General features: G+C 40.8%; 2 protein-coding genes across 3 annotated transcripts in view; one reads left to right on the plus strand and one right to left on the minus strand.

The window, feature by feature from the left end:
• ift140 (intraflagellar transport 140 homolog (Chlamydomonas)) overlaps window positions 1-12,586 on the plus strand; it is a 124,242-nt gene that overhangs the window by 55,360 nt on the left and 56,296 nt on the right. The gene's annotated exons all lie outside the window — the stretch shown is intronic.
• tmem204 (transmembrane protein 204) overlaps window positions 1-12,586 on the minus strand; it is a 38,336-nt gene that overhangs the window by 13,540 nt on the left and 12,210 nt on the right. For both annotated transcript variants that reach the window (XM_020531567.2, XM_020531568.2), the window contains exon 3: window positions 11,377-11,532. In XM_020531567.2, coding sequence (XP_020387156.1) covers window positions 11,377-11,532 — 156 coding nt within the window. The remainder of the gene's footprint in view (window positions 1-11,376; window positions 11,533-12,586) is intronic.

The raw sequence follows: 12,586 nt of genomic DNA on the forward strand, positions 1-12,586 counted from the left end.
TCCGATTTCACAAGTTTCAAAATCTCCCCTCCCCCTACCGCATCCCAAAACCACTCCAGCTCGTCCCTGCCTCCCTAACCTTCTATTGGCTAGTAGTGCCACGAACGGAAGGAGCAGTATTATGTAGTTTTGCAACCAATTACTCATTTTCCTTTAGATCAAAGGTGTGAGAATATTAGTTTTGAAGTTGATTGCTGTAGACATTAACTTAGATCCAAAATATGCTCATAATGTTTGAGTTTCTGTGTATTTTTTGTTGCAACCTAAACAATTGTAGCTATTTTATTTCTTCTTCCTTTCCTCTGACTCAGACTTCTCCAGATTAATCCTTGCTGCTATTCTTTGCCTATCTGTTGCCTCCTAAAATGCGAGTATTTTGGTCCAGTTAAAATATTTATTGTTGTATTCCTCCTTTTACTCATCGTGATTCTTTACAGTTTCACAGTGGAACAATTATTCATCAGGTGGCAGCAGGAAACCAGTATTGGAACTTCCACCACAGAGCCCAAAATAAAATTTTAATTTGAGGCAAGTCATTTCCCTTCACAGGCCCTTTGCATGAACTCCAATAACAAAAAATATGAATGGCACATATTCCCAGATCCTTTATACTACCATGTTATCAGGCTGCACTTACCTAATCAGAACTTGTCACAACAAAAGATGTCAACAAAACTGTAAAATAATGCTGTCAGGTTGAACAAAAAGGCAAATTTTGTGAGTTTTATTATTAGTTATAACTGATCATTAGTGGAAAACAAAGTCACGTTGCCTTCAGGGCACTTATTTGGGTAGTGCCTTCTGAATGGTTACAGCACAGAATGAGGTAATTCAGCCCATCATGTCCATGCCAGTTCTCTTCAAGAACAATTCAGTTAGTCCCACCTCCTCCACCCCCCGCCCCACCCCCTTTCCTGTCCACATAGCTCTGCAATGTTTTTTTTCCTCAGGTGCTCATCCAATAGTTTCATAGTTGCTATCATCACTTCACTAATGTCATTTAGGCAAGGATATTTGCCATGCTTATCTGGTCTGACCAACAGGTGACTCCTGACTCAGAACAATGTGTTGGCACTTAGCTGCTGTGAAATGACCTAGCAAGCCACTCAGTTCAAGGGCAGTTAGGAATGGGAAACAAATACTGGCCTTGGCAGCAACAACCATTTTTCATTAAATATTTTTGTTTTTAAAATGCCTTTTGAAAGCCACAGTAGGTTCTAAATCCTAACCACTTGCTATATAAAATGTTTTTTCTTGCATCACCTGCTACTTCTATTGCCAGTCACCTTAAACCAACGTCCTCTGATCCTTCACCATTCCATCAACCTAGAACTAAGAGTCTGATGATGACTATGTCGATCATTAGAAAAACCCATCTAGCTCACTAATGTCCTTTAGGGAAGGAAGCAGCCATCACTGCATGGTCTGGTCTTCATGTGATTCCAGACCCACAGCAACATGGTTGACTCTTAACTGCCCTTTAGGCAATTAGGGATGGGCAATAAATGCTGGCCTAGCCAGTGATGCCATCATCCCATGAATGAATAAAAAAAGGAATAATTTTCCCTATCTACTCTTCCCAAATCCATCATGCTTTTGAATATTTCGATTAACTCTTCTATCAAACTCTTCTGAGCTCAATCCCAGCTTCTCCAAAATATCCTGTAACAGAGGTCTCATATGTCTCTACCCATTCTCAAAAACCTTTATTACACCTTCTGAAATGCTTTCACCTCTTTCCTAAGATGCAGTGTTCAGAATTGGACACAATATTTCATGCATATTCAATATTGCCTATTTATAAGACGTAGAGTTTTCTCTCGACCTGAATTTTATGAAGGCTCGTCACCTTATGCCAATATTTATAATGCCCTGGAGGCCAGATGCCTTTTTAACCACTTTCTGAATCTATCCTGCCATTGTCCATAATTTGTGCGTGTATATTCCCTGAATCTCTGTTTCTGCACTCCATTTCGATTTATAGCCTTTATTTCTTATTGCCTCTCTTTGACCAAAATATTTCACTTGATACTTCCCTACGTTAAATGCCATGTGCCACACCCATCCCATCAACCTATGTGCCCTTGAAGTCTATCATTGTCCTCTTCACAGTTCCCAATGCTGTTTTGCAGGAAATTTTACAGGAAGTTTTGTGACATCTCCAAATTTTGAAATTGTGCCCTCAGCAGTGATCCTAGTACCAAACTCTGGGAAAACAGTCCAACCTCCCTATATTCTGGAAAACAACCATTTACCACTACCCTCTGTTTCCTGTCACTCAGCCAATTTCATTGCCAAGCGGCCTATAGCAAGCCTGAAGAGAACACTGAAATTAATCATTATTTCTTTTCATTTTCATTCACAACACAATGTAAAAAATGACACACTGTTGAAGTTTATTTTAGTTTTTGTGTTGAATGAGTGATGATTATTTAACCTCATTTCCCATCCTTCAAGATACAGCATCACATAGCCCTTTTCACTGGGGAAGGAAGCAGATAATGGAGTGGGAAAAGGAGCTGTTTAACTTTCATTTCAAGAGCAAAGTCAAGTTTCCTGTTCTAAGGGACATTCCAGTTCTAATGCAGATTTTTAACATGCTTGTTCCCTAGGTTGTCACTTGTGTCCCACTCCGTAAACATGTGTATCTTACAGGAACTAAATGCAGTTTTGTCTGCTGTCCTTTATGGATTGACTGACCTGTCTGTACACAATACATCAGGTGTATGGTCTTTATTTTGTACATGTAGAACAAAATCAGGCAAAAATTTCCATTATGCCAATGCATAATGTAGGGTCAAACATGCCTTACTAACCTTACTTTGCTATTTACAGTTGTCTTTCAGTGCCCTCATCTCACCTTACCTTCATGAGGACAGGAGGGTGTGACTGAGTGAGGGCAGAAGTGCAATTGTCCAATAGGTTTGAGATTCTGCCTTAGATAAGAACGGGTACTGCAAGGTGGATGAGCAGAGTGACCACTGTCCTGTCGTATTGGAAGTAATTCAAGTGGAGGGAGCAGCAAGGAATGTAGTGGTCATATAGGATAGTGTAGTGCGGGGGATTGACACTGTATTTTACATCTGCTTATGGTTGAAGAGGAACTCGCAGTGGGAGTATCCTTTTGCCACGGTCCTTTAGGTACCAAGAACATGAATGAACGAGGAAAGGATTCACCATTGAGAGTATGAGGAGCTGGGTACTAAATCAAATGCAGACCCCCAGTGGCTATAACCACTGGATTATCACCTGAGCTGCAGGCATAATGGCAAAGAGTGCATAAAATTAGACAAGTGAATATGTGACTTGTTCTTGGGGCACAGGCTCTCGTACTTGGGAAAGTGGACACTCTACATTTGGGACAACCTACATCTGAACTGTCCAAGGTCTTGAGAACCATATAACCAGGAAAGGCTTTAAACTAATTAGTAGGGACAAGAGATTAAATATGGAAGGATGTGATTCATGGAAGAGTAGAGACAAGGTAAAAAAGGAAAATACTAATACGGCAAATTAAGATCAATGAATGGCAGGAAGGGACAGAGAGGATAAAAATGTAATAATGTATTAACAATCAAAAAAATTACAAAATTACAAAGATAATAAAAATATAAAACTAAAGCCTCTGTATTTGAATATGCACGGAACTCATAACAAAGTGAACAAATTTATAGCACACACTGTAGTAAGTAAATATAATCTGCTAGCCATTATGGAAATGTAGCTGTAGGGTGACAATGGTTGGGCACTTAGTATATGTCACTTGAAAGGAACTGGAAGTGAGGTAAAGATAGAGGGATGGCGCTGTTAATCAAGGATGGCATTGCTGCAGTAGTTATAGAAGCCCTTGGTTCAGGATACAGAATCCGTTTGTATGGAAATAAAGAATAACGGGGGGAAAAAGTCACCAGTGGAAATGGTCTGCAAGCCCTTTATTAGTGATCTCAATGTAGGATGAAGTGTACAGGAAGAAATATTGGGTGCTTGTCATGGTAATATCATCGGTGATATTAATCTTCATATAAACTGGAAAAAAAACAGATTGGCAGCAGTAGCCTTGCTCAGGAGGCCAAGAAATGTTGTCAATGTATTTTGTTAAGAGCAGAATTGACCAGGCAGCAGGCTACATTAGACTTGATATTGTGTAATGTGACAGCATTAATTAATGACCTCAGAGTTAAGGCACCTCTTAGTACCAGTGATCACAATAGAATTTTACATCCAGTTTGAAAGGGTAAAGATTGAATCTAAGACCAGCATTTTAAACTCACATTAGCGTAACAATGTGAACATGAAAGCTAAGCTAGCTGAAATGAACTATGTTACCAGACCAGAGGATGTAACATTAGAGATGTGTTTGCAGATATTTAATGGGTTATTTTGAAATACTCTGGATAAGTGTTCCTACTATGATGAAATGTTCTAAGGGGATGACCCATCATCCGTGGTTAACTGAAGAAATTACAAGAAGCATCAAACTTAAAATAGCATAAACTGTATAATGCTGAATGGAAGGTCAGATGATTGGTCAGAAAGTAAAGAAAGGCAGAGAAAAGCTAAAATTTAATCAAAAGGAACAAGTTAGTGTACAACTATCAGAGGAATCTAGGTATGGTGGCGGCACAGTGGCTTAGTTGTTAGCAACGCTACATCACAGCGCCAGGGACCAAGGTTCAATTCCAGCCTCGGGCGACTGTCTGTGTGGAGTTTGCACATTCTCCCCGTGTCTGCATGGGTTTCATATGGGTGCTCCAGTTTCCTATCACAGTCCAAAGATGTGCAGGCTAGGTGGATTGGCAATGTTAAATTGCCCTAAGTATCCACAGATGTGCAGGCTAGGTGGATTAATCATGGGAGAGGCAGGGTGATGGGGATAGGTTGGGAGGGTGGGCTGGGGGCCTGGGAGGGGGGGGGGTTGGTGGGTGGGATGCTCTTTAGAAGATTGGTATGGACTCGATGGGTCGAAATGGCCTCCTTCCACACTGTAGGGATTCAATGATTCTGGGTAAAAATGTAAAAGTGGATAGCAACAGTTTCTGCAGGCATTTAGAAAGAAAAGAATTTTTAAAAAGTGAGTGTTGGACCTCTAGAAAGTGTGACTGGGTAGATATTAAGGAAATAGCAGACGTAGTTAATAAGAAACATTGTGCTACTGTTTTCCCTATAAAGGATAGACAAAACTCCAATGCAAAAAATTTCAGTAAGAGCCGTAAATCAGAAGATAGAATAGGTAAAATTAACTGAAGGCACTATGAGCTTACAAGTCTACTGGGTCCAAATGGAATTCATTCTAAGATATTAAAGAAGATAGCAATGAGCTGGTAGATGCATTGGTGCTAATTTTCCAAAATTCCCGAGATTCAGAAAAAGTTCCATCAAATTGAATATATACATTATCATTAAGTAGGTCATCAAATTGTGGACTTAGTAAAACTCAAGTAATTGGCAACAGTCAGCATGTTTTCATGAAAAAAATCATTTTTAACCAAATTATTAAATTTCTTTTAAGGATTAACATGTGCTGTGGATAAAGGGAAGCCTGTCGACATATAGTACTTCAATTTCCAGAAAGCATTTAATTAGGTGCCACCGCAGGTTATTGCAGAAAATAAAAGCTCATGGGGTAGGGGGCAACATATCAGCATGGATAGAAGATTGGTCTGGCTGGCTGAAAATACAAATGCATAAATGGTTCTTATTTAATTGGCTGGCTGAGACAAGGGAAATCCCGCCTGTGCTAGGGCCTCAAATTTTTACAACTTACATCGACGCCGTATGAGGCGAATGAATATATGATAGATAGATTTGCAGAAGGCAGTTTGAATGAATGAGCAAAAATCAGACAGATGAAGTATAATGTGGGGAAAATGTGATGTTGTTCACTTTGACAGGTAGACTGAAAAAGCAGAGTATTATTTAAACAGAGAATGACTGCTGGAATTTCTGAGGTGCAGAGGGATCTAGGTCTTGTAGTGGTAATGTCACGAAAAGCTAGTATCCAGTTATAACATGTATTCAAGAAGATTAATGAGATGTCCTTTATTAAGAGAGGAATTGGGATGAATATGTTGTCATGTGAGGATAGGTTGGATAGGCTGAGCTTGTTTCCACTGGAGTTTTGAAGAATGAAGCGTGACTGTTTTGGAGTGTATAAGATCCTGAACAGTCTTGACAAGATGGACGTGAAAAGGATGTTTTATCTTGTGCCTGAATCCAGAAATAGGGGCACTGTTTTAAAATTAGGGGTCACTCTTTCAGGTCAGAGATGAGATTTTTTTTTCTCTGAGATTTGTATGACTTGGACCTGCCTCAGAAAACAGTGGAAATGGGGTCATTGAATATTTTTGAGACAGGTAACTAGATTCTTGTTAGGCAAGAGAATCAGAGGTTATCAGGGAAGATGTGAATGCAGGATTCAAAATGCAAACAGATCAGCCATGACCTTGTTGAATTGCTGAGCAGGCTCAGGGAGCTGAATTACCTTCTTCTGCACCCATTTTCTATGTTTATATGGTCTCGCTCTGTACCTATCTCTCAATGACTGCTCCCATTTTGTGTTGTAATTTTAACGTAATAAAATGTCGTAAGGGCTGCTATACATCAGAATATTCAAGTTTGGAGTTGGTACAGCACAGATAAGCGGTTTCAGCAACAGGTATGCTGAGGCAATGTGGAAGTCAGATGGTGTTACAGTGTTGAAAACAGACTGTCTAAGTGACAGGCATTCAGAAGTTCCGCTTGAAATCAAATTAGTCAATACTACAAACAGTTTGGTTAAGTCTTCGACATTTGCCAGGTAAAGAGGTAGATTTGATGATGAGGGAACAGTATTTATGCCAGGAGCTGAGAGTAATGGCTTCTTTAGACCCTATGTTTATCTAGAGAAAATGTTTCTTCACCTAATATTGGATGTTTGATAATTATCTTCAGTTTTTACATGGAAACTGACGTCTTGTTTTCAAATGATGTCACCCACTTCTCCCCATTTCTCTATGCCTAATTCACCCAGACTCTTCTTCAGGCTCATGTCTCCCATCTCTCTCCTCTGTATACCCATCTCTCCTCTCTCTCTCTCTCTATATGTTCCCTTTTCTCTCAGCAGACTTTGCTTTATAGCATAACTGCACCGTTGAAGCATTTGAATTGACGAGCTACTTTCGTATACATTCTTTGCAGTTGAATACTGAAAATAATTTCATTTTTATGCATAATAGGGCAGCACGGTGGCTCAGTGGTTAGCACTGCTGCCTCACAGCGCCAGGGATCTGGGTTCGTTTCCACCCTGGGCGACTGTGTGGAGTTTGCACATTCTCCCCGTGTCTGCGTAGGTTTCCTCCGGGTGCTCCGGTTTCCTCCCACAGTCCAAAGATGTGCAGGCTAGGTGCATAGCCATGCTAAATTGCCCGTAGTGTTCAGGGAGGTGTAGATTAGGGGGATGGGTCTTGGTGGGATGCTCTGTCAGTTGGTGTGGACTTGTTGGGCCGAAGGGCCTGTTTCCACAGTGTACAGATTCTATTCTATTCTATAATATCAGTGAATCACAATCCTGAATCTGTGGAATAGCTACTACATTGATCATTTAAATTTTTCATTTAAAGTTTGTTGTGTATGTTTAGGTATACTTAGGTTTACTCCAAATAAACTTGTCCGTATTCTCTTAGATCAAATTAGATCTGGAAGGATGATTTTGCCCAATAAAACTAATCCCATCCAGTCTGACAACAGTGGGTTGCGTGTTTTTAGCTGTGTGATATGGGAATCTGCTGGTGGATTGTGGCAATTTCCTTCCTGCTGCTTAAAGGTTGTCACAGGGATGGTGGAATTCAAGGCAGCGACATATGGCAGCTTGTGCCAAGGAAATTTGAAGGCAGAAGGAATACAGATAAGCAACTAATCAATCAGCTAGTTATAAAATTGAATTTCACAAATTCCCAATGCAACAGGCAGTAGCCAATTTATCTCCCACTGACTCGAAGCCCTGATTTACCTTGCTCAAATGTACCCAGTGTCCCATAAAATCGGTTTACCAGGTCTAAGCACAGATCTACCACTGTCCTAGCTCTAGATCCCCAGTTTACCAAGTTAGTTCACTTTGATTTCTGCCTGTGCACAGAATTCTGGTCTCAGTAACTGCTGCTTGATGACTTCACAGAGCGGAAAGAGAATGAGAGATGCAAGTCGCTAGTTATGTCATTCAGCCCTTGTGTCCTCCCCTTTGCAGTTTTGCTTATCTGTAATTTACAACCATTAAACAACATTGCTTATATTCTTGCAAAATCTGAGTACTGTGTACAAGTATTCACAGTCTGCCCCACACAGACTAAAGGACAGCATAATGGTTATTGTCTGCAAGCTTTGTATTTCACAAAATATATCTGGGTATTTGAATGTGACCAAAATACTTGAGCTTTAATAGGAAAAAAAATTGAATAACTTTATGTTCAGTGCTCTTTGCAGCCAATGCCTGTCTCCTTCAAGTTTGGTGGTGAATGGCAAAGAGTTTGAGAATACCCTGTTAAAAACTTCAAATCTTCCAAACACATTAGGTTTAATTAACATGTTCTCCATGTCTTTTCATATCCATTTGAGAAGAAATGTTTTAATATAAATTTCTGCAAAATTACTTCTCTAATAACTTGACATTTTCGTGGCAATTTGCTTGCTTGCTTGCTCATCTACAGTGAGCTGCTGAGTGATTTGTGGTGTAACGGTTTATTTGCCAGCAGACTTTGGTTTCCCTGGGCCTCAGACAAAGCTCTCTGCAGGCTTCAAGGCTCAGCTTGCGTAACAGGTAATAACAGGCATTTCCTGCCCCTGGATCGGGATATCCTGGCGCCCTCCAGTCGCTCATCACACTCTGAGTAGACATTGGGCAGCAAGTGCAAATTGCTGGGAGCTAAAATTAGCAGCTCCACAGAATGGCATGGTTCTCCAGTTCTCTGATTGTCAATGGAATAGTGTATAAACACAGAGACTGCATTTCCTCCTCACTGAGCGAGTAGAGATCCACAAAGAAATCTCAGGATTTCACACTGGAAAGAATTTGTATTGGAAATCCAGTTGGCAAAAACAACTGTTTAGCCTTTAACATGTAACTTTAAACTGAAAAGTTTCCCTTCTCTCAGCCATTCTTTTATTTGAGGATAATTAGCTGATGCATTAAATAATTCATTTGTTATGTCTCATTGACTCTCACTCATCTGTAAGCATTTCACCTGACTCCCAGAATATCTTTGAAAGACTGTTGGAGGTCAATGTGAAGAAACTTTCTAATAATTGTGTGTGTAGAAAAATAGCCAATTGTAATGACTATGAAAACTAAATTCTGATCAAATCTTAGCAGATCTCAGTATGTACTGCCTGGGTGTCTTTAATCGTTCAGTCATGTTCCAGATTTCAAAGCTGTTGTCCTGCACAGTGATTATACTGTGATCAGGGTTGTTAAGAATTACAGGATGGGATCAGAAAATTGTACCAGTTAGAGTAAAGGAATTCTTCTGGTCTTTGTGAAATTCTTAGTCTTGGGAACACCTTATAACTGAATGTGCAAGTAATACTATAATTACTTATTGCAAAAGGAGAATAATCATCGATGGTGAACTACTTAGAGTCATAGAGTTATACAGCTCGGAAACAGACCCTTCAGTCCAACTTGTCTGCGCTGACCAGGTATCCTCTAAACTGAAGCAGTCCCATTTTCCAGCATTTGGCCTGTATCTCTCTAAACCCTTCCCATTCATGTACCTGTCTGGATGCCTTGTAAATGTTGTAATTGTACCAGCTTCCACCACTCCTTTGGCAGCTCGTTCCATACACGCACCATCTGAAGGTTGCGCCTCAGGTTCTCTTTAAATCTTTCCCTTCTCATTTTAATCCTAAGTCGTCTAGATTTGGACTCCCCTACCCTGGGCAAAAGACCTCGACTATTCACCCTATCCGTGCCCCTCATGATTTTATAAACCTCTATAAGGTCACCACTCAGTGACCGATGCTTCAGGGAAAAAATGTCCCAGCCTATTCAGCCCCTCCCTATAGCTCAAACCCTCCAACCCTGGCAACATCCTTGTAAATCTTTTCTGAACTCTTTCAAGTTTAACAACATATTTCCTACAGCAGGGAGATCAGAATTGAATGCAATATTCTAAAAATGGCCTAACGAATGCCCTGTACAGCCGCAACATGACGTCCCAACTCCTACACTCACTGCACTGACCAATGAAGGCAAGTGTGCCAAACACTGTCTACCTGTGACTCCACTTTCAAGGAACGATGCACCTGCACCCCTAGGTCTCTTTGTTTGGCAACCCTCCTCAGGCCACCTGCACACCCGCGTCTCTTTGTTTGGCAACACTCCCCAGGCCACCTGCACCCCTACACCTCTTTGTTCAGCAACACTTCCCAAGGCGCTACCATTAACTTCCATCACAAAAAAGTGTGTCTTGCAGCTGTGCTTGCTCCACAGGTAGCATCTTCTCTGCATGTTGTTGCACTTATGAGAGGTTCTTCAAAAGAGGTTGGGTAGATGATCTGCATCTGGAGATTACCACTAATGCACCCAGCTGATTCCTAGAGTGAGCAGTGGTTACCCACTATCAGAATTGGGATTTCACTTAGGCACAGCTTTTCTGATCATAAGTCATGAATGTTTTGCAATTGGAAATATGTTTCTACTACCCACGCTTTACCTACATGTCAGTGTAATCCAGAGGTGTACTGATTTTGGCCTAAACTGAATATTGTCCTCTCACATGCATTTCTTCAGTATTTTTGAAGGTGAACTGAGATAATTATCTACCTATTCCAGCAATACTGGGAAGGGATTAAACCTGCCTCCATGATCCCCCAGGCTTGTATTTCAATGCTCCACTAGACTCTGCCCAATCTGTGAAGTGTATTTGTGTAAGTTTAAGTGTTCAAATATACATGATATATTTTGCTGAAAATACCTTTCATTGCTTGTAGTGCATGCAAGGAACTGAGTAGACATGAATTTGTAGCAGTGCAGCAACACTCGATGCTTGCACATTTTGTGCCGTATGCTAGAGTGTGGGACTGATAACTCCATAGCTCTGAATTTTCATCCTAGCCAATTGTCTTTGTTTCAGTTGCAAGGCAATGGGGATAAAGCAGGGAGTGAGATTAATTGGATAGCTCTTTCAAAGAGTCAACACTTGCATGCTGCACCTCCTGTGCTGTATGAAATTACGATTCTATGATTATTGATAGTTGTAAAATTTGGCAACTGATGGACCTTACCAGAGTGAAGGTAGGTAACTAAAAAAGGTGCTGTTGAAGTGACCATGAAACACTATCAGTTTGACTAGTTTTGGTGCTGCTTGTACAATTTCTAAATGGGAAAGTAAATGTGTTACTCACTGGACAGCTGAAACAGAGCAGCTATGGCCTCTTCCCACCACTGAGAATCCTGAGTAATGAGTGGCAGTTCCATCAGTCCGAGGAGGAAGATGAGCTGGCCAACAGTCAGAGCCACTGTGGCAATCAGGTTACAGGCTCGCATCATGTCAAACTGAACTGCAGGAGATGGAGACAGTGTGATTAATTAGAGAAGATTAAAGTACAGTCCACTCTGTCACGTGTTGCCTTAATAGATAATACTCAGTTGAAGTAAACAGTTAAGAGCAAAGTTATCAAGTATTCTGTGACTGACCACATGATAACTGAAAATAATTAGTGACCATCCTCAGCCCTCATGTGTGCACATTCTCTGTCACGATACAGGACACAGAGGTATGGGCTATCAATACAGCCTTGGCAGTAATGATTGGTTTTAGCGCTGACTAATGCAGGCAATGTGTTTATTGTGGAGAACGGACGACAGTTTCAAGTTTGGGAAAGTGAACTTGGTTACTTTGGAGTAAAGAAGATTTGGGTGTTGGTAAAAGCCATGACCTAGGCTTTTAAAGCAATGAGATGGAGGCACGAGCTGGTGTTTAAATGAGTTTGCAAGTTTATATTTAGTGGCACAGGTTTAAAACTAAGCAACCTAAAACGGGAATAGAGATCAAAAATCTCTTTCCCTACACAATACAAATATTTGGAACAGAATGCCAAATTTTTTTTTCATTCACAGGATGTGAGTGTCACTGGCTGGACCAGCATTTATTATCCATCCCTAGTTGCTCTTAAGGTGGTGGTGAGCTGCCTTTTTGAATTGCTGCAGACCCACAATGCTGTTAGGGAGTGAGTCAGGATCTGACCCAGCGACACTGAAGGAACAGCAATTATATTTCCAAGTTTAGATGGTGAATGGCTCGGAGGGAAACTTGCAGGTAGAGGTGTTCTCATGCATCTGTTGCCCTTGTCCTTCTAGATGGTCGTGGTCATGGGTTTGGAAGGTGTTGGAACCTTGGTAAATCTCTGTAATGAATCTTGTAGAGCGTATGCACTGCTGCTACTTAATGTCAGTGATGAAGGGAGTGAACGTTTGTGGGTATAGTGCCAATGATCCATCACACTGCTGACTGGTGCCTTGTAGATGGAGGACATGCTCTGGGGAGTCAGAAGGTGAGTTACTTGTTTCAGGGTTCCTAGCATGTGAACTGCTTTTGTAGCCAAAATATTTATA

The sequence above is a fragment of the Rhincodon typus genome, chromosome 21 (assembly GCF_021869965.1).
Source record: "Rhincodon typus isolate 14 chromosome 21, sRhiTyp1.1, whole genome shotgun sequence".
NCBI classification, from domain to species: Eukaryota; Metazoa; Chordata; class Chondrichthyes; order Orectolobiformes; family Rhincodontidae; genus Rhincodon; species Rhincodon typus.